We start from the raw sequence: 27,470 nt of genomic DNA on the forward strand, positions 1-27,470 counted from the left end.
ACAACTGCACAGAAGGGAGGGACTAAAGCAGAATGGGAAGAGAGAGAGGGGTTTTGTTTGTTTTTTCACTTTTGGTGTTTTTGGTATCTTTTGAGACAGAGTCTCACTCTGTCACCCTGGCTAAGTGTGTAGCGACATCACAGCTCACAGCAATCTCAACCTCCTGGGCTCAAGGGATCCTGCGGCCTCAGCCTCCTCAGTAGGTGAGACTACAGGTGCTCTCTACAACACATGGCTTATTTTTTTATTTTTAACAGAGATGAGGTTTCACTCTTGCTCAGGCTGGTCTCAAACTCCTGACCTCAAGTGATCCTCCTGCCTCACCCTCCCAGAGTGCTGAGATCACAGGTATGAGCCACCGAACTCAGCCAAGAGAAGTTTTTAAAGTAGAAGACACAGCAAAGAGCAATCAGATATAATAACAAGTGAACAGATCTATCTTAAATTCATCATGCAAGTAGTTTAACATTTGTTTCGATGTTGATTTTATTGCTTCATAGAAAAAGCAAAACTGTCAAGATTTAAGGAGAGAGCAGCTGAGGTGCTCAGCCAGGAACTTCAATTTTGAGCTTTCGTGGCTGATGCGGAAAGCCTAAAAATAAACCTAGGTATTTCCCCTTCAGAGGTAACAGGAATAGATAAATAAAGAGCTACAAAACAGATGGTCACATTTTGATGTTAAATTAGTGTCAGAATATGAGCAATTTTGTTCATTTAAAGCAAAAGGGAATCAAAAAGGGATAGATTACTAAACAAAGGTATTAAAACAGCTGCCCCCAAAAAGTAGTTACCTTTATTGCTGGTCCAGGAGCCACATCATCCAAGACATGAGCACAGATATTAATCACCTTCAGCAGGTGGGAGAAGAGCTGCTCCACCATGGGCACCAGGGTCCGGTCACCCAGGGCTGGCCAGACCTCCTCTTGCTTATTGGCTGTTGGGATGACTTCTTCTTCAGAGGTCCATGAACTTCTCAGAGATTTGGGGGCACTGGCTATAATATGGACACACCCCCACAGTGTGGATAAAAGTAAATTTAGAACCATCTGTGTTTAGAGTCTACTGGACCTCCATCCCTGATCAACTAATACCCCAAATGTCAACATGACATTTCCCCCCAAAATCTGTGTTCTCAATTTCCATGAAGGTCACTACCATATTACCCACCCAGGATGTGACATCATCGTGGGCGCTTTCTTGGTCTTCACAATCGAAGTCCAGTTGGTGATCAAGGCCTGCCATTCTGCCTCCTTCATTCTTTTCCATCAGCCTCTTACTTAAAACCCCTAGCCAACATCGTTCAGACTCTCTATCCCTTGCCTTAACTTCAAAACTTGGGCTTCCCTACCTCCTCCTCGAACCCACATTCAAGTCAGCTGAGTGATTTTCCTAAAATACTCATTTGTCAGTTCCTTTCATAAAACTCTCCAGTAGCTTCCCAGAGCAAACAGCACAGGTCCTGGCAATCCCTCCCCTCATGGATCACAATGGACTCTGCCTTTCCTACTGGCCATGTTCTCCGTTCTTATCACTGTCTTCACAGGACAACCAAAATTATTTGCAGTGCTCCAAACATCGCACATTTGCTTGTGCGGCACCCTCTGTCTGTACCCTTTCCTGTTAGCCACTAAATCTGCCCATGGGAAAGTGATTATGGCTACTGTATACTGCCACTACACTTTTGTTTACATATATCCCCCACTAATCTAAAAGCAACTTGAGAACAGAGCCCATATATTATACTTCCTTATAGTCCCAGTGCTTGAGACAGTAACGTGATACTTGGTACCCAGTAAAATGAAATTCAAAACAAGTTAACTCACAATTATCTGAGGGGCTAGACTGGGAAAAGGCTACCTTAGAATACTCAGCACAGAGGAGATGCATGCAAGTAACACCTGAAATTTTGACTATCACTTGGAATGACCTCGAATATTTTTCCTCATATGCTCACCATCTCTCATACCTCACAAAGAAAACAAAAGATAACGTCCCTGTCTCAACTCAGCACCAGTACCTGCAATCAAATTTCCAGCCAAAATCAAAGCATCTTGATGGGCTGAGAGATCCAACGGGAACCAAGCTGATGAAAGCAGGGTAAGAATCACTGTGGCCATCCCAACCGTACAGCTCTTTCTAGAATCATCTGAAGTGTTCAGGGGGGGTACTCTGGAAACAGACATTTGCAAGGTCAAATTACAGAAATTTTCAAGTAAACCAAAGAGGTTGCTTTCTCTTACAAATCCATGAGGAAGGCGTGTCGTGATACATTTTATACCAGCTTAGAAATTGAAATTACTATTGTTAATCAACTAACATCTCTCCTGCAAATCTCCATAAAAATAATTTGAGAAATGAAATAAGACAGTAGATATGGTTAAAATGTTTTTTTTTTGTTGTTGTTGTTTTTGTTTTGAGACACGTCTCATTATGTCGCCCTCAGTAGAGTGCTGTGCTGTCATAGCTCAAAGCAACCTCAAACTCTTGGGCTTAAGAGATTCTCTTGCCTTAGCCTCCCAACTAGCTGGGACAACACCCAGCTATTTTTTTGTTGTTGTTGCCATTGATTAGCAGGCCCAGGCCAGGTTCAAACCCTTCAGCCCCAGTGAGTGTGGCTGGCACCCTAACCACTGAGCACTACAGGCGCTGAGCCCAGAACTGTATGTTTTAATGACCTCTTAACTTTCCTTAAATTTTGACTTATAGCACATCTTACTCCAATGGCAAAGGCGAGTCTAGTGCTGGACCTATGCCTAGAGAGTGCAGTTGCTCAGTATTTGTGGAAAGAAGAAAAATAATCATTCTAGACCAGAGAATGCAATCCACCTCATGCAAATTTCTTGTGCTGATAGACACAAGAAATCCATAGATTTACTTCCAAATGTGATGGGAATCACCAAAATCTCTCTCAATAATTAATACACATAATGAAAGCTTTTTCTTTAATGCTGTAGAAGACTCAAAATCATCTCCTAGATGCTGGTAGTGCCATCTACTGGAGGAAAATCATTTCAAAATGAAAACTGTTAATACAAGTGCAACAGTCCCTAAATCACACCCTTGTAGTGCATCACCACTTTGTACACTAGGTCACACTTGACATCAAGCAAATAAGTGTTTCTAAACTTTTATTTTATTTTTTTATTTTTTTATTTTTTGTAGAGACAGAGTCTCACTTTATGGCCCTCGGTAGAGTGCCATGGCATCACACAGCTCACGGCAACCTCCAACTCCTGGGCTTAAGCGATTCTCTTGCCTCAGCCTCCCAAGTAGCTAGGACTACAGGCGCCTGCCACAACACCCAGCTATTTTTTGGTTGCAGTTCAGCCGGGGCCGGGTTTGAACCCGCCACCCTCGGTATATGGGGCCGGCGCCTTACTGACTGAGCCACAGGTGCCGCCCAGTGTTTCTAAACTTTTAATGTGTAGTGAATAATTGTGGAAAGAAGTCAATTAGAAAAGTCTTTTGCCAGCATATGAAAATTCCCTTAAATGAACCTACAGATCACACCCTCAAGTCTCCAAAAATGCTTACGGATTTGTGACATTTACTGAAGTATAACTACTCCAGTATTTCCTCACCTTCTGAAACTGGTTTTCACACAACTAATAGGGCAAAGGCAAGTATTCTATCAGATACTTTTCCAAAAAGCCAAACTAATAAAAGACTTAGAAAGAAAGGGAAAAAGGCATCCTGGTAACTGTGTTTGTGCCATGCAGTTGCAGACAGTTGTCTACTGAGGAAGATACATACCCACAATGCCAGCCTAAACTCCAAATGCAAACTGGGAAGGCAGTTGAAAGAAGACACAAGGCTTCACAGCATCCAAACTATAGAAGAAAGGAATAATTAAATCACATCCAAACACCACAAAGGATGACGGAGTTAAATCTCCTTTTACCCATTCTAAACGGTACAAAAAACAAAAAAGAAATTGAGATCTATAAATGATAACGTTAGGTATCTGTCCCACCATGGTACAAATTCGTATTCTTTTTTTTTTTTTTTTTGAGACAGAGTCTCACTCTGTCTCACTAAGTCCTCGGTAGAGTGCTGTGACATTACAGCTCACAGCAACCTCCAACTCCTGGGCTTAAGTGATTCTCTTCCCTCAGCCTCCAGAGCAGCTGGGACTACAGGCACCCACCACAATGCCCGGCTATTTCTTATTGCAGTTGCCACTGTTTTAGCTGACTAGGGCTGGGTTTGAACCCAACCCTCAGTATAAGGGGCCTGTACCCTGCCCACTGAGCCACAGGAGCCGCCCCCCCCAAATCTGTACTTTAAAAGATACAGCTGGACAAATGGAATTCATGTTTGGAGAAAAGTTTGATTATATCCCAAGGAAGAGAGGCCCATGGTAGTGAAGCTCCTCATCCCTGGATTGGGGATCACCCCACAACTGTTACTGTCCTGTGTTAACCACTGCCCTGCATTGTTTTTCCTCCCCTACAGTCCAGACCCCTCCCCATTTGCCCCTGGGCATCCTCAAGGTCTCAGCCCCAGGAGATTCCTGTCTCCCTGATCAGAGTGCAGGAGCTGTAAGGGCAGGAAGCCTGCCCGTTTTCACACCTCAAGTCCACAACGTGTGGGCCACAAGAGAAATAAATAAGCAAAGTTCATGATACCTTGAACAAATTAAGGAGAGACCATTCTACAGACATCCCAAACAATGTTTAGATTTGAAAGATATTTATTGCTCAAGACTTAGCCTAAACTTAATTGTGTGAGTTTCTACAATATACAAGTTTTTCTTCTATCACATAAAATAAATGGAAAGGTTTAACTCAGCAATCAGTAAAGTAACACTAATTTTGTATACTCTTTTTTCTGATTATAAAAGTTGTACTTGTTCATTTTAGAAAATTTGGGAATATCTGAAAAATATAAAAAAGAATACAGAAATCATCCAAAATCCTAAAGTTCATGTTGGCGATTTTCTACCAGTCATTTTTCTGAGTATATAAGAAATGTACAGCTGGGCAAGGCGGCTCACGCCTGTAGTCCCAGCGCTGTGGGAGGCCGAGGCGGGTGGATTGCCTGAGCTCAGAGGTTCGAGACCAGTATGAGCAGCAGTGAGCCAGAGTAAGACCCTGTCGCTACTAACATCAAAAACAGCAGGACGTTGTGGTGGGCGTCTGTAATCCCAGCTACTGGGGAGGCAACGGGAAAGAGCATCGCCAGAGGAAGAAGAAAATGAACAAATAGAGAGTACTTCAAACGAAGAATGAACAAGCAAGCTGAAATTAAAAAAATTTAAAAAAAGCTGTTTACATAAGTAAATATTTTTCTTGAGATGCAATTTTACACACTTCCATACAATTTTCATATTCTACTTTTTTTCACTCAATATTATAGCCTAGATTTTATTATATATCTACATATCATTAAAAACTCATAGAAGTATCATATTAACCATATGTTATCATATGTAATCAGCTTAATCATCTTTGGCTTCTTAGACATTAGAGTTCTTATGTAATTTTAGCATCATTAAACAATGATAAAGGTAATTATTCACAAAAATCTCTGCTAGCATTTCTCATTTTTTCCTTTAGTGTGTATCACAAAGTCACTAAGGTCAATTACACATGGATTAAGGGCGGTTTAAACTTCTGATACATTACCGATTCATATTATGGTTATTTTATTTTCTTCTTATGGTAATTTTTATTTCTTCTTAAATTGCCTGGACTTTTTTACAAGCATGTATTACTCCAATAATAAGAAAAAAATATTTTTTTACATTACTGTTGAAATAAGACAAGACTCTGTTCCCAGAAGCACAAGTGCTCAGCAAGTCCCATAAGTAAGAGCTCCAACACAAACACCTCACCACTAACGTGACCAGACAAATAAGGGATCCCACTAACTACCGAAAATTCATCTCCTTGAGATCAACTAAGACACTTACTGTGAGTGCTCTTGTGGTTGATGTGATTAGTTCCTGAGAAACTGCTGCAATAATTCTTGAGAGATTATTTTCCATCGTGACATCTGTTATGCTTGGTAGTAAGTTATAGCCTCTGTATATTCTAGTAAGAAAAATACAGAGACTTAAAAACTATAAGTAAAGCATATGATAATTAAAAACAAATAACATTTAAAAGTTTAAGTTTAAAGGCTAAAAGAAGTTAAACAGTTTTGACTTTTCTGTTAAAGAGAGACTGGACATAAATGTGGTCATTATTCCATACAAAGGCCTGCGTACGTCCCTCCCTTCCTCACTGTCTGCCCAAAACACTTTCCTGCAGCACTGGCTGCGTCCCCTCACAGCCTTCACTGCAGTCTCCACATGGTGAAAGCTATATGGCTTTAAATGCATCTCAAAGCTACTTCCAATTCTAACGAATTCCAAGATCAAATAAATCTATTCCTGCACTACAGAGTTCCCAGCATAATTTTTCTGTCTTCCATTCATGGCATATGTCAATTTCTGCCCCGTCAAGAGTGAGACGCAAATTCTGACTTCCCAGCTGTTCAGTTAAAACCAATGTGGGGTGCAGGGTCGTGTTTGATTCACATTTATTTTCCTCACAGTGTCTAGTCCCCAGAGACATTTAACAATGAGAGTAACGAGAGGATGATTTTATCTTCTCATATAAATGCTAACAGTCTGTAGCTAAGCAGCAAAATGTAGCTGCATAAATTGGCAATTGTGTTTATCATCCAAGAACCAAGTTAAGACAGCTGAATGTCAGTCGAAAGGCTAGCTCAAGTTTGGAACCGGGAAACTTTCTGAAGTAGTAGTTAGTAACCAGTTCTAATGAAATATACTCATCTCCGGCCGGGCACAGTGGCCCACGCCTGTCATCCCAGCACTCTGGGAGGCCAAGATGGGTAGACTGCCTGAGCTTATGAGTTTGAGACCAGCCTGATCTCTAAAAATAGCCAGGTGTTATGGTGGGTGTCTGAAGTCACAGCTACTTGGGAAGCTGAGGCAAGAGAATCACTCGAGCCTAAGAGTTTGAAGTTGCTGTGAGCTATGACGCCACAGCACTCTACTAGGGCAACAAGGTCTGAAGAAGAAAAAAAAAAAATAACAAATACACTCATCTCAGTTGGCATCCAAATATTCATCATAATGGCATTCAGAAACAGCAATTTATTCTAAGACTGTCAAATCCCTGAGAATGAAGCACTTTCACACTGCTTCTACTTATCTTAAGGGAATATTTATCCTGAATCTTTTTGGAGAGGAAAAAAATGCCAGTTCTAAGGTTAAACAAAGGAAATTCTCTGAGAGGAAAATATTAAGGTGGCCAAGAAATTACCTCCACGTGTTTTTAAGCAGTCTTTACATGAGAAAAGATGACATTTAGGAATGATGATTTCAAAATTATTGATAAGCTGAGTTCCAAATTCAGGAAAAAAAGCAACAAGTCATCATTTAAGCTTAAAAGTCATTTAGAACAATTGTTTTTAAAATATTTTCAGGCAGCAGAAAGGAGAGTATCTCATAAAGTAACATTTAAAAGCCAGTTTAAAAGCCCAATAGTCTTAGCACTTCTGGAATCTTCTTTACAAAGAACATCGTAACGTCATGAGAGCACCCCTGCTCTACTCACAGGTGAGTATGGGATACGAGCAGCCACTTGACACTATATTCAAAAGCTCTCAATACAAATGGGAACAATAATCATTGGAAATTGCTGAACTGACGGATGGATTCCTTAACTAGCACTGATTTTAAATAGCCCCCTCACTTAAAAACCAATGGGCATGATACAAAACCATTGTCTTTGGAGATAATATAAATAAAGTGAAAATTTTTACTGGATCAGTTTTCAGGTAATATGTAAGCACCACACACAAAGACACAATGGTCAGCATGTGGAATGCTGTGACCTCATTAAAGAACGTACAACGTAACCGCCGTGTGGCCGCAGTAAGGCTCAAAGACAGAGGTGGTACAGCAACACTAAAAACCACAAATCTCCTCTCAGGAAGATGACCTCCTCAAACATCCTGAGCTAAAGCTTTTTTTCTAGAAAATAAGCGATTTAAGACCTAAAGAAAAACATGAGGAAAGGGCAAATTTTCCAACAACGTCGAGGACGCTGAGTCAGCGTACCTGGTTACCGTGCTGACAGAGAAGTGAGATGGAGGCTGTGTCTCGTGCATGAGAAGTTTCAGGTGAACACTGCTTTGATCTCTTGCCACGGCCACTACTGGATCAGCTTGTCCTTGGTCACCTTTATAAAATAGCTTTGGGACAAGCCTGACACAAAAAGAAGGTTGGCTTACCTAACAAAGTATATGAAGTTCACACCCTTCTCCCCGCAGCTGGCTAGGACTGAGCCCGTTTACCATGAGACGCCACTTCCCTCACCGCTTCTCAGAGGTGGTGTTCTTCAAGCACACGAGAACTCGTGCCCACCCACCCCCTCTGAAATAACATGGTGTTGTGCTTTTTATCTGTCACTGAATTAAAGTACCTTTCTTTTTTTTGTAGAGACAGAGTCTCACTTTACTGCCCTCGGAAGAGTGCCATGATGTCACAGGATTCACAGCAATCTCCAGCTCCTGGGCTTCTGCGATTCTCCTGCCTCAACCTCAGTGCTTTTATTAAAAATCAACCTTAACCATCTCAACAAAAAAATAGAAAAATTAGCCAGGAATGGTGATGGGATTCTCTAGTCCCAGCTACTTGGGAAGCTGAGGCAGGAGGATTGTTTGAGCCCAGGTGTTTGAGTTTCCTGTAAGCTACGATGACATCACTGTCTAGCCAAGGCAACGGGACGACCTTCTCTCAAATAATAAAACTAACCCAAGAAAGTGCTCTTTTAAAACTTTGGCACAGCATCAGCAGACAATACTGAGCAAAAAGCAGAAAGCCAGCTTTATGCCTTAAGCATTTTTGCAATTTTTGTCTGCAAAATCATCTCACACTCCCGCAAAGAAAAGCTCCAACTGAGATTCCTAAAAAATCTAAACTGAACTCAAATGCAGAGCACAGGGAACATTTCCCTGAAGGAAAAGAAGGGCTTCATATCTGCAGTCAGTACACTCACTGTATGTTTTAACTCTGGGTACACGTGCTGTTGGAAACAATGCACTATTCTTTCACATGTGTTTGCAAATCCCAGTATCTATGAAGTCTCTTTCCTCTATGGAGACTTGGTCATGAGTACAATTCCTTCTACGGTATAAGCAGCTGCTATCATTTGCATAAAATAGTAAAGCTATAAAATCTCCAATTGGGCAAGTCATGCAAACCCCTTAAGTAAAGGAAAAAGCATATCTCCCAAGTAATCAAAGAAACGCAAATTACAACGATGAAAACTAAAAGGGCTTGGCTGCTGTAGCACATTGGTTCCGGCGCCAGCCACATACACTGAGGCTGGCAGGTTTGAACCTGGCCGGTGTCTGCTACACAACAATGACAAGCACAGCAAAACATAGCCGGGCACTGTGGTAGGCACTTGTAGCCCCAGCTGCTTGGGACGCTCAGGCAAGAGAATCACTTAAGCCCAAGAGTTTGAGGCTGCCGTGAGCTATGATGCCACAGAACTCTACCAAGGGCAACATAGTGAGACTGTGTCTCAAGAGAAAAATGTTGTATTTTTATTTTTATATATACATGTGTTAATTAGGTTTCCATTTTTTTTTTGCCTTCACAAAATTAAAAAGACTTAAAATTTAACAACAATAACAATGTTTAAGAAAAGGATTAGAAACAAAAACCTTGTAAAGAACGAACAAACATAAATACATTCAGAAAAGGAATCAGACAATTGCTACATTGAAATATTAAGCAATAATAATAATAACGCAAAGAAAGTAACATTCACATTGTCAAATAAGAGTATGTCTATCACAGAATGCTTTGACTCTGAGATTCAGTACGGAGTCATCAGTTAACTTCTTATTATTTTTTAAGTATCAATAGACAACTAATATTTATAAAAAAAAGCAAAAGATAATTTAAAAAAACAGATCATGCTAAATCTTATAGACAATAGAAAAAGAAGAAATACATCAAAATCATTCTACTTGATCTGGGTACCTCTATATTTCAAAATTTTGATAATGAAAGTACATTATTTTTATAATGGAAGGTATTTTGTTGTTTTTTACATTATTATTTTAGGAAAAATATTTTTAAATAAATTATCATTTCAGATTCATGAAATATTAATTTGAAATAAAAAATAAATAAGTACATAATGTTAACAGTGATTATTGCCAGTCGGTAGATTGAAGGTGATTTTCATTTTCTTCTTAGTGCTATTCTCTATATTTCAAAATTTTGATAATGAAAGTACATTATTTTATATGGAAGATTAGTATTTTGTTGTTTTTTACATTATTATTTTATTTTAAATAAATTTCATTTCAGATTCATGATAACAGACAATGGCTAAAATAAGCTCAAAAGATTCGGGGACACTGCCCTATATCGTCTGCATTCTTTATGCTCTTCCTATCCTCACACCTTTTAGTACTTCAACCAAAAAGTGAAAAAGGGATAAAGTATTGGTGTACCTCATTAATGAGGCTGCAGCCACGTGTCGCACTCTGGGGTCTTCATCCCCCAGCAAATCGAGGACGACATTATTGAGCACTCGTTCTTGCAGTTTTAAAAGCTTGAAAGAGAAGTATAATAAAAACGAGTATTAACCTTTGTATCTGACCAAACTTTTGGGAAGCTAGTGAAGAAGAACTCAAGATGACTAGCCTTAAATTCATACCACATAATCACAACTTTCATGACATAAACACACTCGTCTGAGACACCGTGAATGTGTTCAGAGAAGCTCTGCGCTGCAAGGAAAGCCCTGCTTCATGCAGAGATGCTTACCCCTGTGTAATGATGAGCCCCTCTGTGCAAGTTTTCTGCTTTTGCCTCCAAAAAGCTCACCAGCCTAACAAAAAAACATATTTAACGATGAAATCTCATAGTTACCAGCACACATTCACCATAACCTGATCATCTGAGAGCTGGAAACCTGAAGAAGGCTGGCTCCGGAGCGGCTCACCCAAGCACGCAAGAAGGCTCTCAGGCAGCACTTACAAGGCAAAAGAGACTAATGGCTTCAAATAAATAAAATTTATATTCCTCTCACAATTCCAGATGCAGTAAGATAGTACTCAGTAAATTGCTGTTCTCCAAAATAAACACCTACTCTTTTGAAAGACTCTAGTGTCCTCACAGGAGGGTTAGGGAAGCCGCATCCAGGGCTCGGTGCTCAGGCACCTACCCAGTGGCCCCATTTGTGAATGGAGGTGAGGACAGACCCTAAGTCACACAGATGTTCTGAGAATGAAATAAGAGTTCAAGGGTCTCTATAAATGGTAACCTAAAAAAACCTGAATAGGGCAGCACCTGTACCTGAGCAGGTAAGGCACCAGCTACATACACGGAGGCTGGCGGGTTCGAACCCAGCCCAGGCCAGCTAAAACAACAATGACAACTGCAACAACAACCAAAAAAATAGCCAGGCGGATGCTATTGTGGTGGACACCTGTGGTGTACTTGGGAGGCTGAGGCAAGAGAATCACTTAACGCACAAGAGTTGGAGGTTGCTGTGAGCTGTGACACCATGGCACCTATAGAGGGCGACATAGTGAGACTCTGTCTCAACAAAAGAAAAAAAAAGTAGTATTGAAAGAAAATATCGGGTGGCGCCTGTGGCTCAAGGAGTAGGGCGCCTAGGGCGCCGGTCCCATATGCTGGAGGTGGCAGGTTCAAACCTAGCCCGGGCCAAAAACCAAAAAAAAAAAAAAAAAAAGAAAGAAAATATCTCCAATCAAAACTTAGTCTTAGAAAATGAAAGCTATGACACATCGAAAAGTTTAACTGAACAAAATACAAACCAGCTGTCTTACCTAAATTTAGTATATTGATGAGTATATTATTTTTAAAATAAGCAGAATATAAGCTACATTCTTTGTTACAAAGTTCAAGAAAAAGGTTAAAAAAAAAAAAAAAAACGCTAAGCATTTTTATTCCCACCTTCCAGGACGCTTAAGTGACTAAGACGACCAAAAAAATCCACTCCTAGATTTCAAAATTCCAAGCATATGGTGAAATTCAGCTAACGGCCACTGGGAAGGAGAAAATCATTACCATTTACCTAACCAGCAGTCCCCAACCTTTTTGGTACCAGGGACCAGTTTCCTGGAAGACAATTTTTCCATGACTTGGGGCTTGGGGGGTGGGGGGGACATTAGATTCTCATGAGGAACATACAACCCAGATCCCTCGCACACCCAGTTTATAGTAGGGCTCACACTCCTAGAGAATCTAATGCTGCTCACTGATCTAACAGGAGGCCTATCTCAGGCAAGGATGTCAGTGATGGGGAGTAACTGTAAATACAGATGAAGGCTCACCTCCTGTACCTCAGCTGGTTCCTAACAGGTCACAGACTGGTTATTGGTCTGAAGCCCAGGAGTTGATGGCCACAGACCTAAACCACTTAGATTCTGAAGGACAGGATACCTGACATCATCATTAACTGCAAAAAGTTGCTCTGGGACTTCCAATTCTTAGTTCAAACTTCTGAGCTTTATTTCATTGAACCAAATGAACTTAATTCACTTACCTAAAGTCAATCTCTGCAAGAGTTTCCAAAAGCTCTGTCCTCACCAGCCAGTAGGAGCTATTCCTCAGGGCCAGCAAATCGATGATCAGCTGTAACCCTAATTCGCTGTAGCTACTACTACACAGACTCATAACACAATGCTGAAAAACAGGGGCAGGAGGCAGCAAATTTAACCTCACTTAGCAGCTGTGTCTTAATAGTTTTGTTTGTTTGTTTGTTTGTTTTGAGACAGAGGCTCACTATGTAGCCCTGGGTGGAGTGCCGTGGAGTCACAGCTCACAGCAACCTCAAACTCTTGGGCTTAAGTGATTCTCTTGCCTCAGCCTCCCAAGTAGCTGGGACCACAAGCGCCCGCAACAATGCCAAGCCATATTTTGGTTGCAGTTGTTGTTTGGCAGGCCCGGGCTGGATTTGAACCTGCCAGCTCCGGTGTATGTGGCTGGTGCACTGGCTGCTGAGCTACTGGCTCTGAGCCCGTGTCTTGATAGTTTTAAGACATCACTCCTACACACACACTTGTTTTGTGTTTTTAAGATGGTAACAGGGATACTACACTTTTTCCACATCTCTCAGAAATTTTAATGTATGGGGGGATTAAAGGAATAAATTGAAAATCCTGGCCGAGAGCAGTGGCTCATGCCTGTAATTCTAGCATTCTGGGAGGCAAAGGCAGGTAGATTGCCCTGAGCTCACAGGTTCAAGACCAGCCTAAGCCAGAGCGAGACCATGTCTCTAAAAATAGCTGAGTATTGTGGGGGTGGGGGGCGCCTGTAGTCCCAGCTACTTGGGAGGCCGAGGCAAGAGAACACTTGAGCCCAAGAGTTTGAGGTTCCTGTGAGCTACGATGCCACAGCACTCTACTGAGGGTGACGAAGTGAGACTCTATCTCAAAAAAAAAAAAGAAAAAAGAAATTTTGATGTATGCTGTTTCTCAGTACACACAAGTTTAAAGGTAAATGTGTCCCTTTAACATAACTTAGTTTCTTTCTTACTCCTATTTCTTTCTGCCTACCTCACGACCAACTGCATGACCATTGTTCGGTGGTAAGGAGAGAAACCTGCAACTCATTCCTACCACCATGTCCAAAACAAAGCTCAGACCCAGGGGAAGAAAAGGAACCCAGACCACGGACCAGCCATGGATGCTACTGTCCACTTCAATGCAGAGAGGAACAAGACTAGTGTCTACTGCCGCACCCCTTCCCTGCAGCCACAGGCCACGGGTGACACCCTCACACACGCGGCTCGGCCTGCAGCATCACTGTCTGTTAGCACATTTTCTTTTGCTCAAGACAAGACTGACTGAAATTTGTAAAACTCCAGAACTAAAGAAAAATTACTCCTAAGCCATGAAATTTTAAAAAGTAAGGTATCCCACAAATTTGACAATTGTAGGGGGGTTTTGTTGTTTTCATTTTTACTGTTGTTGACTGGCCAATTGTGATTTTATGAGCCAGCTGATAAATAAGGTTCAACATGCTCTCACTAAAAACAACCGAGATTGTTTTTGTTACCAGTTATTCCACTTGGTACAAAAACAGAAGTTGATTAAATATCCTTCAGGCTCACTTGAACTCTTAATAAATTCTATGAGGGTTAATACAGTATTTTTCTTCCAACCACTATTTTACGTAATGATAGTAAAGTATATTTCTAGATAAACACTTCAGGAAAAGGTATATTTCAAAAAAAAAAAATTGGAAGAATTAAAGCCTAAAAGTTTACTAAGCTTTATCTTAGAATAACATTTTTTTTCTAAAGTTAAGTGATGGATATATAGATGTTTATTATTGCTTAAAACTTTAGAACACGGGGAAACATTGCATATTAAGCTCCAATTTTAATTGTAACAGTGGTAAAATGTCCACTAATTGAAGGAACAGTTTCAACAAAAGATTATGCTCACCCTCACAGCTGTACAAGCCAACTTGCAAGTAACAGAAGACTCATCCTTCAAAGTTTTCTGCAACAAAGGAATGCAGTCCACCAGAGAAAATGTATTTCCTAGCCAGAAGATAAGCAACAGACATCTTCATGTAAACTTAGTAATTTGAAATGATATCTAGAAAAGACATTACTGATAAACTGGTCATTACCTGTTAGAGTTCTAATGGTGCCCATCCAGTCTCCCACGTGGAAGCGGGATCTGCCGAGGATGGAGCAGATGAGGGTCCCACAGAGGATGGCAGTGGCTCCTCGGACCTGTGGGTCTCCATGATCAATGTAGGTCAGGATGTCTGAGACATACTGCTCCTCTGTGGGGACAAGTTGCCCAGCCACTGTACAATTCCCTACCATCAACTTTCCAGTTTAAAAGCAATTTTAATTCTCAAGAAACAGAAAAAGAGGTAGAGAGAACTCAAATCTACAAAGGACTTGGCTATAATAATACTAAGTAGTAAAAAAAAGTCTGGGGTTTAAGGATTCTAATTCATCATATTGCTAGTATCTCCTCAATATAACATATTTTTCTGGACTGTAATTCTAGGTTAGCAGATAATAATCAAAATTCTAAGATTTCATTTCTAAAAAACATAAAAAGGCTAGAAAAACTCAAACTACTATACACTTACATAAAGTAAACTCAAAAGGACAAGTTTGCCCTCTCACCCAAAGAAAGATTAAGCAGGAGGATTAATTCTCACTGCATTATGAAGCAGGGCACAAGGAGGAGGGTCCGCTCCTTCAGCCTGGCCTGACCAAGTGCCATGCCCATCAATTCTGTGCATGATCTATTCCTTAGGTATAAATCCAGTATGTATGGAAACTGGCTCTTACCTTCCCAGATTTCTATTTATCCTTTGTGTGTTTCATCTAAGAGGAATCTATTTACATGTTTTATGGAGAGTTACAATGCAGGGTCAAATCTCACAAACGTACTCTAACACTTATGGTTCTAAAACTCAAATAGTCAAGACTGAAATTATTCTTATTAATATAATAATGAATGAAACTAAGGAAAAAGATGTGCTCCTTTAACATACCAGGGTATTCCATGGTGTCAAGAGGTACTTTATACAGTTTGCTGAAGAAAGATTCTGGATGAAGGGCTACGGCTGCCCCGATACAGCTGAGGGCCAGGGCCTTGACACTGACCCTCACATCCCTGTCCGGAACAAGCACTGCAAAAAAAACTACCCAGTCACTTTCAGCCTTAAAGTAGCAGGCATTTATTTTTCAGATGAACAAAACTAGACCCAATAAATTACCACCTCATCATGTTCTCCCTTGCCCCCTCAGGCAATGACTCTAAACTCACCCCTCTATTCTCCCTCTGCAATAACATGAGGAAAATCCAGTCACTAAGTTGAACTCTAAAACCTACAGCCACTTCCTTCAACTCTATACCCACCTTCTGTACTTACCATTCTTTTCTCCCATTAGCAAAAATGAAGCAGATAAAAGGCGGACACAATAGATAAGAGGCGCAGAATCATTATCAGCAGGCTGTCCTATGTCACCTTTGATGCGGCAAGGCTAGAACAAAGAAACTGACATTTATCAAAGAACCAATACATTCAACAAATATTTGGAGGGAAGCAATTACGGTGCATGCTGGGGATACAGATGCATGTCTGCCCATTTGTATGCCTGACCTCAGAGACCATGGCTGAGCAGAAACAGACAAGTCAGAGGCAGCATGACACAGAGTCACAGGACTATCAGGGGACAGGCTCAGCACACAAAGAGGACTTGTTAGATATGAAGGCAGTCGAGACCAGGTATTCAGAAAAGGCCACTCTGGGAATCAAAGTGTGAGCTATATTGTCTAGGACAAGCAAAAACTATTCAGGTAAAGGAAAGAGCCTGGGGAAGCTCAAAGGTAGGAGGAAGTAGGAGATCTGGAACGAACTGCTGAAGGCTGCAATTCTGATTGACGGAACTAACCGTGAAATGCTATTCTTATCATAGAGTAATTTTAAATGAACTAGGAAGACAGCACATTTTCATGTAAAAGAGTAAATAATACAGGCTCGGCACAGTGGTTACGGCGCCAGCCATATGCACCACTTGAATCCAAGGCTGGCAGGTTTAAGTCTGGCCTAGGCCAGCTAAACAACAATGACAACTGCAACAAGAAAACAGCCAGGCTTTGTGGCAGGCGCCTATAGTCCCAGCTACTTGGGAGGCTGAGCAAGAGAAGTGCTTAAGCCCAAGAGTTTGAGGTTGCTGTGAACTGTGACACCACAGCACTCTACCAAGGGCTACATAGTGAGACTCTGCCTCAAAAAAAAAAAAAAAAGTAAATAATATAAAGAGAGACTTTTAAACAGTTCAATAGAACAAAAATTAGAAAAGTCGCAAGGCCAAGTACAACCAACAAATGTGAATGGTCCAAGAAATCAAGCAGGGCAGCATTTGGCACAGAACAGATCTGTAAGGGGCTCTCAAAGGAGATGGGATTCAGGGAATTCTTAGGGATATGGATTAGGGTGAGGACCCAGAGAGGCAGAAAAGGGGAATCCTGGGAAGAGGTCAATATTCAAAGAGGAAATAAAAAAACTCAGAGATGGGAAAGGAGTGCAAAGCAGCAAGGGTGATTTTAAAACCTGTCATGAGCTCAGAGATGCTGAGGTATCTCAGGACTACATCCCTCACCTTGTTTTCTTGATCACCTGGTTCAGCAGCTTCATCTCTTGACACAAATTTTTCTATACTGCTGTCAGAAGGCTGCCTGCTGTGACCCATGTTTTTCAATAAATGTGCTTGTTGAAGGGCTTCAAAAATAAAGAAATCAAGATTATGTGACAAGTTTCCAATTAAAACATAAATACACATATTTACACAGTGATAACTCAGGAGCACAGAATTTAGATTGTTTTAAAAAGTATGATTGGCCAGGCAAGGTGGCTCCTGACCTTGACCACTTGAGGCCAGAAGTATGAGGTTGCAGTAGACTATGATAACACTGTACTCTAGCCCAGGCAATAGAGCAAGGCTCTGTCTCCAAAAAAGAAAAAGTATAATCATCCCCCCAGTTGGTCATTTTCATCTGCTATTTGTAACTCAGAAGATGAAGATATAAAAAGGTATCTTCTGGAAGCAAAAATAAAATTAAGATGACCAGAATTAAAAATGAGACCATTTTGTGGTGCATCACCTGACTTTAACATACCCATCGAAGAGTTTCTGAAAGCATCCGAGGCTTCAGCAGGAAGAACACTGCCAGCTTCCTCATCTTCCTCCGGGGGCTGTCCGATCTGCATGCCCAAATATTGGCTGTCAGCACCATCTAACACCTGAGTGATTCAAGGGTGCGTGTGAGAATTCTTAAATGTGGCCACAAAAAGACAAACTCTCCAACATGGAATGGCAAAGGCAAAAGCCACCAATACCATGGAACATATTCCACATACAACCCATAGGTCATTTTCTCAAATGCACAGAAATGCAGGCACAGAAATTGCAAAGAGCTTACATATCACATACCATTACCACACGATGAAGAGTTTTACAGCTCTAGAAGTCCCAAAGCAATTCCGATTTAGAAATCTTTTTGATATAAAAAAGAAAAAACTCAAACAAAAATCTTTGCCTTTATAAATGAGGACAATACTTTTAGACAAAGACAAAAAAAAAAAACAATAGTTTATCTCCTAAACTTCTAGGACTGTGTCCAGTAAAATCTGGGAATAGGGCTTGCTATGTTTAGCCATAAACTTGGGTCAAATTCCACGTCACAAATGTTTCACTAACCTGCTTCAATCTACTTTCTAGCATAATTTACCTGAAAAACTGAGTGATGGACTCTCAAATCACTAATAAATTATTATTGAAATACTTTTTATTGGCGGCACCCATAGCTCAGTGGGTAGGGCACCAGCCAAACACACTGCTGGCGGGTTGGAACCCAGCCCGAGCCAACTAAAACAACAATGACAACTGCAACAACAACGAAACAAATAGCTAGGTGTTGTGGCAGGCTAGGTGTTGTGGATGGCTTACACCCTTGAATCACTCAGGTGTAAGCCATCTACTTAGGAGGCTAAGGCAAGAGAATCGCTTAAGCCCAAGAGTTTGAGGTTGCTGTGAGCTGTGATAGCACAGCACTCTACCCAGGGCGACAGCTTGAGACTCTGTTTCAAAAAATAAAAAAAAGGCTCAGCGCCTATGGCTCAAGCAGCTAAGGCGCCAGCCACATACACCTGAGCTGGCACGTTCAAATCCAGCCCAGGCCTGCCAAACAACAATGACAGCTGCAACCAAAAAATAGCTGGGCATTGTGACAGGTGCCTGTAGTCCCAGCTACTTGGGAGGTGGAGGCAGAATCGCTTAAGCCAAGGAGTTGGAGGTAGCTGTGAGGGGCAACAGCTACCTCCAACAGCTACCCAGGGCAACAGCTTGAGGCTCTGTCTCAAAAAAAAAAAATAATAATTTTTATTAAGTTGGTTAACTACTATACTATTAAGCAAAACACTAGTAGTATAAATTGCTTCAATTAAAATTGGAATATAAAAGCAATTCCACTTCTGGGTACACAGTCAAAAAAAATCAAAAGCAGAGTCTCCAAGAGATATTTATATACCCATGCTTGTACTGTGGATAGCATTATTCACAACAGCTAAAATGTGGAAGAAACCCACATCTATTTACAGATGAATGGATAAGCAAAGGTAGTATATATCCATACAACAGAATATTATTTGAACCTAAAAAATTAGAAAATCTTGATACATGCTACAACATAGATGAACCTTGGGGACCTTATGCTAAGTGACATCAGCCGATCACAAAAAGGAAATACTGTAATGATTCCACCTAGAAGACCTACTAGACTGGCTCCCTAAGGATTTTTAAAAATAATTATTTATTATTATTTATTACTTAGCCAAGACCTAATAATAAGGCCTTAAAGAATGTAAAATGCACTCAATTTTAGCAGAGTTCATAATGAACTGATTTTTGACCTCCATATTCAACATAAAAGACTGTTTCCTTTACTGAAGGTACCAAATAATTTGTCCTGGGGACCTCTGCACTATCATCAGTGGGTTAGAAAGGAAGAGAAGCAGTGGCAGGTCTGGGCTCCAGGGAAGAGCTCAGAAAGATGGCACAGCCCTCTGCAGAAGACTGGGGTGGCCCTCAACCCACTTACAATTTCAGAACTATCTGAAGGGGTCACAGCTGAATCGGGCCCTTCAGTGGTGGTCTGGGAGCTATCGCTGATGGGTGAAGAGGCCTGGGTTCCATCGTTGAGATCCATGGCAGGGTCAGATGGGACAGCGCTGACCTGGCTGGAGCTGTGGCTCAGGATGTCCTCCTCATCCCCATCAGTGGCAGCACTCGTCAAGTCACAGCTGGCCAGATCTACCGAGTCTGCCTGCAGCGTGTGCTGTGACCGTGGCTGTTCAGTGATGATGTCATAGCCAGTTGACCCCGGAGTGGAGACCCCTGAAGAAGCTGCCAGCTCTCCACCGATCTCATCCTTCACAGAGGCTAAAAATACAGAAAACTCATTCATGAAATGGCTGGGGAAAACATTCAATAGGGAATAAAAGGCTTGCAAAGTAACAAAAAGTTTACTGCCATCAAATGTTTTAGACAAAATATCCTGAAATAGTGAAAATATAAACGAGTAAGGGCGCAACAACAATGCATCCGTCTAACATTATTCAAACTGCCTTTTACTACAGTACTCACTAAAATAAGGATAATCAACAGGTATTTTTAAAATACTATGAAAATCTTCAAATTGTGTGTTTCACCATAAAAACTGAAGTTCAAGTTATCAATATTAACCAATGTCTTCAGCCTTAACAGGAGAAACACATTAACAATGCTTGTAATTAAGAGGCAGCCTAGTCAGGGCCTGAGGCCAAGTGGCCCCGTATGCCTGGCTCCGCCAAGCAAACAACAGTCAAAAACCACTGTAAATCCATCCTTTGTGGGAGGGCTTGCCTTTTCCCCTATTCAAAATATCTCATTCAATCCTATTCTCCTGTAGGATAAATTTATGCCCTATTTTCCTAGTTTAGTTTTTTTTTTTTTTTCTGAGACAGAGTCTCATTATATGAGTCACCCTCGGTAGAATGCTGTGGCATCATAGCTCACAGCAACCTCCAACTCTTGGGCTTAAGCCGTTCTCTTGTCTCAGCCTCGAAGTAGCTGGGACTCCAGACGTCCGCCACAATGCCCGGCTATTTTTTTGTTGTTTTTGCAGTTGTCATTGTTGTTGAGCAGGCCCGGGCTGGGTTCAAACCCGCCAGCCTCGATGTATGTGGCTGGCGCCGTAACCACTGTGCGAACGGCACCAAGCCCCTAGTTCAGTTTTTAAAGTCCCATTTAAAAACAAAAAACACTACAGAAAAACCACAACAGAAAGATTCACACCAAGATGAGAGCAATGGCCACTCTTGGCAGGGGTGGGGGGCTATGTCAGTATCTGAGATTTGCTGCTATTCCAGATAGCTGTAATTTATTGTGTATTAACTTCTCAATTTTTGTAAACAGGAACAAACTCCCATGTTTAGTTTATAAACTAAATGTATAAATAAATATCACTGGAATCATTCAGTGATATTTTGAGATTTTCATTTCTCAAATATTTGAGATTTTCATTTCATTTGAGATTTTCCTTCTCAAATATTTAAACTTTATTTTTGCTTACCTAAAAATATTCTTTTGGATAGAATCATACAACAAAACTGTCTTTCTTTAATCTAATAATTGTGCCTTAAATTAATTGTATTTTATAAAGTACATGAAGAATTTATTAGAAAACCCATCTGTCAGCTGGGTGCAGTGGCTCACACACCTGTAATCCTAGCACTCTAGGAGGCCAAGGGTGGGTAGACTGCTTGAGCTCAGGAGTCTGAGACCAGCCTGAGCAAGAGTGGACCCTGTCTCTACTAAAAATAGAAAAAGAGGGAGGGGGAAGGGGGAGGGGGGCAGAGGGAGGAGGATTGGTGGGATTACACCTGCGGTGCATCTTACAAGGGTATATGTGAAACTTAGTAGATGTGGAATGTAAATGTCTTAGCACAATAACTAAGAAAATGCCAGGAAGGCTATGTTAACCAGTGTGATGAAAATGTGTCAAATGGTCTATGAAACTAGTATATGGTGCCCCATGATCACATTAATGTACATAGCTATGATTTAATAAAAAAAATAAAAAATAAAAATAGAAAAAGACCAGCCTAAGCAAGAATGGACCCTATCTCTACTAAAAATAGAAAAACTAGGCCGGGCGCAGTGGCTAATTCCTGTAATCCCAGCACTTTAGGAGGCTGAGGTAACTAGATCGCTTGAGCTCAAGAGTTCAAGACCAGCCTGAGCAACAGTAAGACTCCATGTCTAAAGAATAGCTGCACATTGTGGTAGGTGTCTGTAGCCCCAGCTACTTGGAAGGCTGAGGCAAAAGGATTGCTTGAGTTTGAGGTTGCTGTGAGCTATGATGCCTTGGCACACTACCGTGGGCAACCAAGTTAAGACTCTGTCTCAAAAATAAAGAAAAACTATCCAGGCATAGTTGCTAATGCCTATTGTCCCAGCTACTCGAGAGGATGAAGCAAGATGATTGCTCAAGCCCAAAAGTTTGAGGTTGCTGTGAGCTGTGGCATCACCACTCTACCCAGGGTGACAGACCGAGACTATCGCCAAAAAAAAAAAAAAAAAAGAAAGAAAGAAAGCAAATGTAGATCCTTTCAAGTTAATTATCCAAAGGCAAATTTTCACTCCAATTTCCCAGGCAGGGAACCATTAGATCCAGAAGACATCTCTACGAGCCCCCTCCCAAAGCCTTACAGTCAGGGGGAACAAATCCAACTTTACAACAGCCCGGACCAAGGGCAGCAGCAGCTCATGATGCAAACACACAGACATACACCCTCAAAGTCACCATTGCAAAAGAAGCCCCAGTTATCCACCACTTGAGCTAGCTGGCTCCACAGCTACCCTAGGAGGGTTCTCGGCACAGTGAGGGTGCTGGAAGAGGGTCAGTACATAAAAGGTCTGCATAAGCACCCACCAACTGAAACTACCTGCAAAGGCGGAGCTGCTGGTATCTGACCTCGATTCAGAGTCGTCTTCCAAGGCTGCTTCTTCATTTAAGAGCGCTCTGCCTAGTAAATAATGCAGCAAAATTCTTTTAAAGTCTGCTAAAAATAAGTACTTTAAAAATTAAATAAATGCATAGTCTGAACCAAAAATCATAAGCATATTTAATTTACTCTCATATAGTTTCATCATACATAAGAATTTTTATACCTCAAGAGTGTTAAACTCAAAGAATGCAGAGATATTAAGTTTAGAATACTATAAAAACCAGTTAACCCAGTAAGAAGAAAAACTGAAGGCACTGATTCTCAAACTACATCACAAAGTATTTTAATAATAAATACTGATTTGAATTGTTAAACAATTTACAGTATTATTTAATCTTAAAAATGTTAAGTTATGACCCAAAAGATTCAATTCTATTGGTCCTTGGAACAGTTATTTCACATCTTTAATGGCACATCAGAATTAATATATAAAACCCTAATATCTATTAATAAAAGTCACTTTCATCTTATCATTTAGTAATTTCCTCAACTCTGGGTAACAATCAGAACTCAAACACTATATGATCTGAAGGATGAAGTAATTATTACTTTTGTAAAGTTCTAATAAATTATATTTATTGGGAAAAAAAGTCTTTTTTTTTTTTTTAGAGTCTCAATCAACTGTAGTTTTTATTTTTCTGGGGGGTTGTAGTTGTTATTGTTGTTTGGCAGGCCCAGGCTGGATTCAAACCCACCAGCTCTGGTGTATATGGCTGGCGCCCTAGCAGCTGAGCTACAAGTGCAGAGGCCAAACAAAGTCTTAATATGATTTAACTGATTATGATTTAATATATATAATTATATATTACATAATATGTAATTAATTTAATAATACATAATATAACTAAATTAATTTAATACTACATAACTTAATATGATTTAGCTCATTAAATCATTAGGACTATGTTACAAACAAACGACATTAAATGATGCTATCTATAAATAATTATTGTAAATTTTTATTTTACTGTTCTCCAATGAATAGGTCAGAAGTGTGGTAAGTTAAACAACAATGACAACTATAACAAAAAAATAGCTGGGTATTGTAGCGGGTGCCTATAGTCCCAGCTACTTGGGAGGCTGGAGCAAGAGAATCACTTAACCCCAAGAGTTTGAGGTTGTTTTGAGCTGTGATGCCATAGCACTCTACTGAGGGAGACATAGTTGAGACTCTGTCTCAAAAAAAAAAAAAAAAAAATTGAGCAAAGGAAATCCAAAATCCAGACGAAATTAACATAGCAACTTGAAAAATTAAACAAAATGCCAAAATGATGAATTCAGATGTTAATGAAAGGAATCTCTATCCTTCAAATAAGGAATTTGCATGTTCCACAGAGCCCTGTGCAAGGTAACTTCCTCGAAGGCATAAGATCAGGGCTACTACCAGAAGACAGGCTTCAGGACACCCCACAACCCTCACCCTAACCCTACATCCAATACAGATCAATTTTTAACTAGCTTATATATTGGCAGACTTCACTTAGAAAAAGATTCTGTAACTACAACAAAAACATTTGAAAACCACTACTTGAAATGCGGGGGGGGGCCTGTGGCTCAGTGAGCAGGGCGCTGGCTCCATATATCAAGGGTGGTGGGTTCAAACCCGGCCCCGGCCAAACTGCAACAACAACAACAACAAAAATAGCCCAGTGTTGTGGCAGGTGCCTGTACTCTCAGCTACTCAGGAGGCTGAGGCAAGAGAATCGCCTAAGCCCAGGAGTTGGAGGATGCTGTGAGCTGTGACACCACAGCATTCTACCTTTGTAGGGTGACAAAGTAAGACTCTGTCTCTAAAAAAAAATGAAAGAAAGAAAGAAATTGGGGGTAAGGGGACACTGAAAAAATTAAAGAGGCAGGATATATCCCACATCCCAGCCCAATGAGGACAAAAACAATCCATCTCCACAATGTGAGGCAGTCACCTTCACTGTCACTGGAAAAAGTGACTGAGAAACAAGTATCAGAGTAACTTAGTTGCATGTCCAAAATGTCTCCTAATTCAAGAATGTAAAGATTAACTTTTCCTAGAATCTTTTCAGCTTTTAAACAATATCAATTTTTCACGAATACCTCCAACCTGATTAAGTATCCAACACTACAATGGCCCAAATATTGATTCCAAATTATAGGAAATGGTTAATTTAATGAAGGCTAGAATATAATTCCTGTTAAGATCCCATTCAAAACTGCCAATAATATAGGGGTTAGGCTCTTAATTAAACACTCAAATCGTGACACAAAAAAAGGATTCGTCTTTTTAAAGATTTCAAAATAGAAAATAATAGCAATTCTGTCCTATGCAAATCCACACTGAAAAGGAAAATAATTGGTGCTGCAAAGTGATAATGTGTACCAAAACTAGATTCTATCAAAAACTTTGACCTAGTAGAAATAAATTACATCAGATTATTTTGATATGTACAAAGTTCAATATGGATGAAAAATGATAACCAGGTCCAGATAAAAACAACTGACCAAACGAAAGGCGCTATTTAATAATATTCCTAACACTAGACAAAATTCACTGGAAAGGTAAGCTGCCTTTATAAAATACAGTCATACATCCCTTAAAGCAGGCATCTGCTTCTGTAAGTAAGATGTTATTGGAAAAAAGCCAGCCTGTGGCTCTATACACTCTACTGTGATTTTCCTGTCACAAAGCAGAGGTAAATGGCCGCAACACGGACCCTAAGGCCCATAAGGCTAAAATGCCTACTCACTGACCCCTTATCTAATGCATTCAAAATTTATGACAAAGCAATTCTAATAAAAAAGCAATTTATAAAAGCTGCACTACAGAACTACTAAGGACTGTTTTTCAGATTCCAGCAACATATGTATATACAGTCACTCTACCGAGAAGACATACAAACACAGACTCCAATGCATTATGGAAATACAGAGAAAGCAGTGAGACAGTAAGATCCAACATAAGATTCCAATTTCTGAAACAATCACCTTTTTGTTTTCTTGAAAGGACAGGGCTGCATGAGGAACCCCCTCCAGCTGCAGAAAATAACAGATAAAGTAAGGTAACAATCTGCAATCATCTAGAAGACACTTGAAAATCTTCAAAAAGCTTGATTCAACTTTAAAACTAGGGAAGATGTAAACATAATTCCAGAGGAAGTGCTGAAACAATACAGTTCAACACTTCAATTCCAATATGAAAATTATATTAACATTCCAATATGTAATTCTAAAGAATATAACCTAAAAAATGAAAAGAACTAAAATAAATTGCACCTAAAAAGCCCAATTAAAAAAATTAAAAATCTTGTATAAATTTTATTAGAAATGAATATTACAAATAATATTTTCACTAATTATTTGTAAGGCATGCATTCCATAGAGAAAGATTCTTCAATGCAAAGGACAGTGAATGAGTTATGTTAACATTTCCTATTCATGGTTCAAGGAGATATTTATAGTCACATGAGTTAGCGATTAGACTTCGGCCAAATTCTCTTAGTTTGTGGAAGCTGTGAAGCCTTGCTCCACACACACTGCACTAAGGTTGACCACATATGCAGTGGCCTAAAAGAAAATACAGTCAGCAAAAGATTTTAAGTCTGTGCGTGTGGGCGGCGCCTGTGGCTCAGTGAGTAGGGTGCCAGCACCACATACGGAGGGTGGCGGGTTCAAACCTGGCCCCAGCTAAACTGCAACAAAAAATAGCGAGGCGTTGTGGTGGGGGCCTGTAGTCCCAGCTACTTGGGAGGCTGAGGCAAGAGAATCACCAAAGCCCAGGAGTTGGAGTTTGCTGTGAGCTGTGACACAATGGCACTCTACCAAAGATGACAAAGTGAGACTCTCTTAAAAAAAAAGCCGGCATGTGCCAGGCCTAGATATAAAGGCTGGGACTCGGAGATTCCCATCTATTCCGACTCCTAAGGGCAATTCTCTCCTCAGAAGGGCCCAATGAACTCACTGCTTGCTCCAGGGCAGCCACCAATGGTAGCCCAATCCGCCCAGAGCATGAAAAAGAAGAGCTGGCTGGGAAGTGGTGGTGGATGCAGATCCCTCCTGACCTGGAGATGCTATCTGGCAAATGAACACAAGGACCCTGGAACTGCTTTCCCCAGTGTGTTTATCTCATGGCACTGGAAATGATACAGAAGGCTGCCGAGTTGGAGAGCCAGGAGGCTGGGCCTTACATGTGTGGTCACGTAGCCTTTTTAAACTTTAGTTCTACCTGTCAAATAAAGATACTACCTAAATTAGGGGTTCTGGCAAGGAATTCACTGCAGGGTCCATAATGCAAAAGAGGGTGCTGAGAATCACTGCACAGTTAATTACAAGAGGACCTTGCTACTAACTTACTTATAAGCTCCACAATACTCCCACTACGACTTCGCCCACTAGACTCCTCTTTGGCCACAGTGAGCTGCCCCAGGCCGCCTGGCGTAGTCAGAGCCTGCAGGAGCTCAGGTGGGGGAGTTCTGAAGAGCTGCTGCAGGAGTTCCAGGGCTCCAGTCACGACATTGTGGTCTTGGTGCTGCGTGTGGTGCAAGGTCAGTTCATACACCTAGAAACAGAGAAGCAGAGGTGTTTTGTTCAGTTTTTAAACTTTGTCCTAGGTTTCCTGTTTTGTTTTTTAACAGTACTTTGTTGACAAAGTTTATACCTTAATTTCTCTCTCTTCTACCAGTGTGATCATTAGCTTCCATGTTACTTTCCAAATTCCCATGTTTTTTTCATGATTATATTAATTCCTTAAAAATAAAGAAAGCGGCAAGGGCATGGTGGCTCACACCTATGATCCCAGAACTCTGGAAGGCTGAGGCAGATGGACTGCTGGAACACAGAAGTTCAAGACCAACCTGAGCAAGAGCAAGACCCCATCTTTAAAAAATAGCTAGGGGGCGGCACC

The 27,470-nt window shown here is 40.7% G+C and overlaps 1 protein-coding gene across 4 annotated transcripts in view; it reads right to left on the reverse strand.

Moving 5' to 3' along the window:
* HTT (huntingtin) overlaps positions 1-27,470 on the reverse strand; it is a 172,619-nt gene that overhangs the window by 89,566 nt on the left and 55,583 nt on the right. For all 4 annotated transcript variants that reach the window (XR_008377225.1, XM_053577934.1, XM_053577933.1 and 1 more), the window contains exons 9-26: positions 26,921-27,125; positions 25,556-25,603; positions 22,535-22,615; positions 19,648-19,988; positions 17,668-17,791; positions 17,151-17,269; positions 15,917-16,028; positions 15,536-15,673; positions 14,648-14,806; positions 14,458-14,555; positions 12,552-12,691; positions 10,805-10,868; positions 10,489-10,589; positions 8,075-8,221; positions 5,915-6,035; positions 3,754-3,830; positions 2,018-2,169; positions 792-994 (exon numbers count right to left, since the gene is read on the reverse strand). Coding sequence is in view for 3 of the 4 variants with exons in the window: in XM_053577934.1 (XP_053433909.1) it covers positions 792-994; positions 2,018-2,169; positions 3,754-3,830; positions 5,915-6,035; positions 8,075-8,221; positions 10,489-10,589; positions 10,805-10,868; positions 12,552-12,691; positions 14,458-14,555; positions 14,648-14,806; positions 15,536-15,673; positions 15,917-16,028; positions 17,151-17,269; positions 17,668-17,791; positions 19,648-19,988; positions 22,535-22,615; positions 25,556-25,603; positions 26,921-27,125 (2,430 nt within the window). In the remaining variant the exon portion in view is untranslated. The remainder of the gene's footprint in view (positions 1-791; positions 995-2,017; positions 2,170-3,753; positions 3,831-5,914; positions 6,036-8,074; positions 8,222-10,488; positions 10,590-10,804; positions 10,869-12,551; positions 12,692-14,457; positions 14,556-14,647; positions 14,807-15,535; positions 15,674-15,916; positions 16,029-17,150; positions 17,270-17,667; positions 17,792-19,647; positions 19,989-22,534; positions 22,616-25,555; positions 25,604-26,920; positions 27,126-27,470) is intronic.

This window comes from Nycticebus coucang, chromosome 23 (assembly GCF_027406575.1).
Source record: "Nycticebus coucang isolate mNycCou1 chromosome 23, mNycCou1.pri, whole genome shotgun sequence".
NCBI lineage: Eukaryota > Metazoa > Chordata > Mammalia > Primates > Lorisidae > Nycticebus > Nycticebus coucang.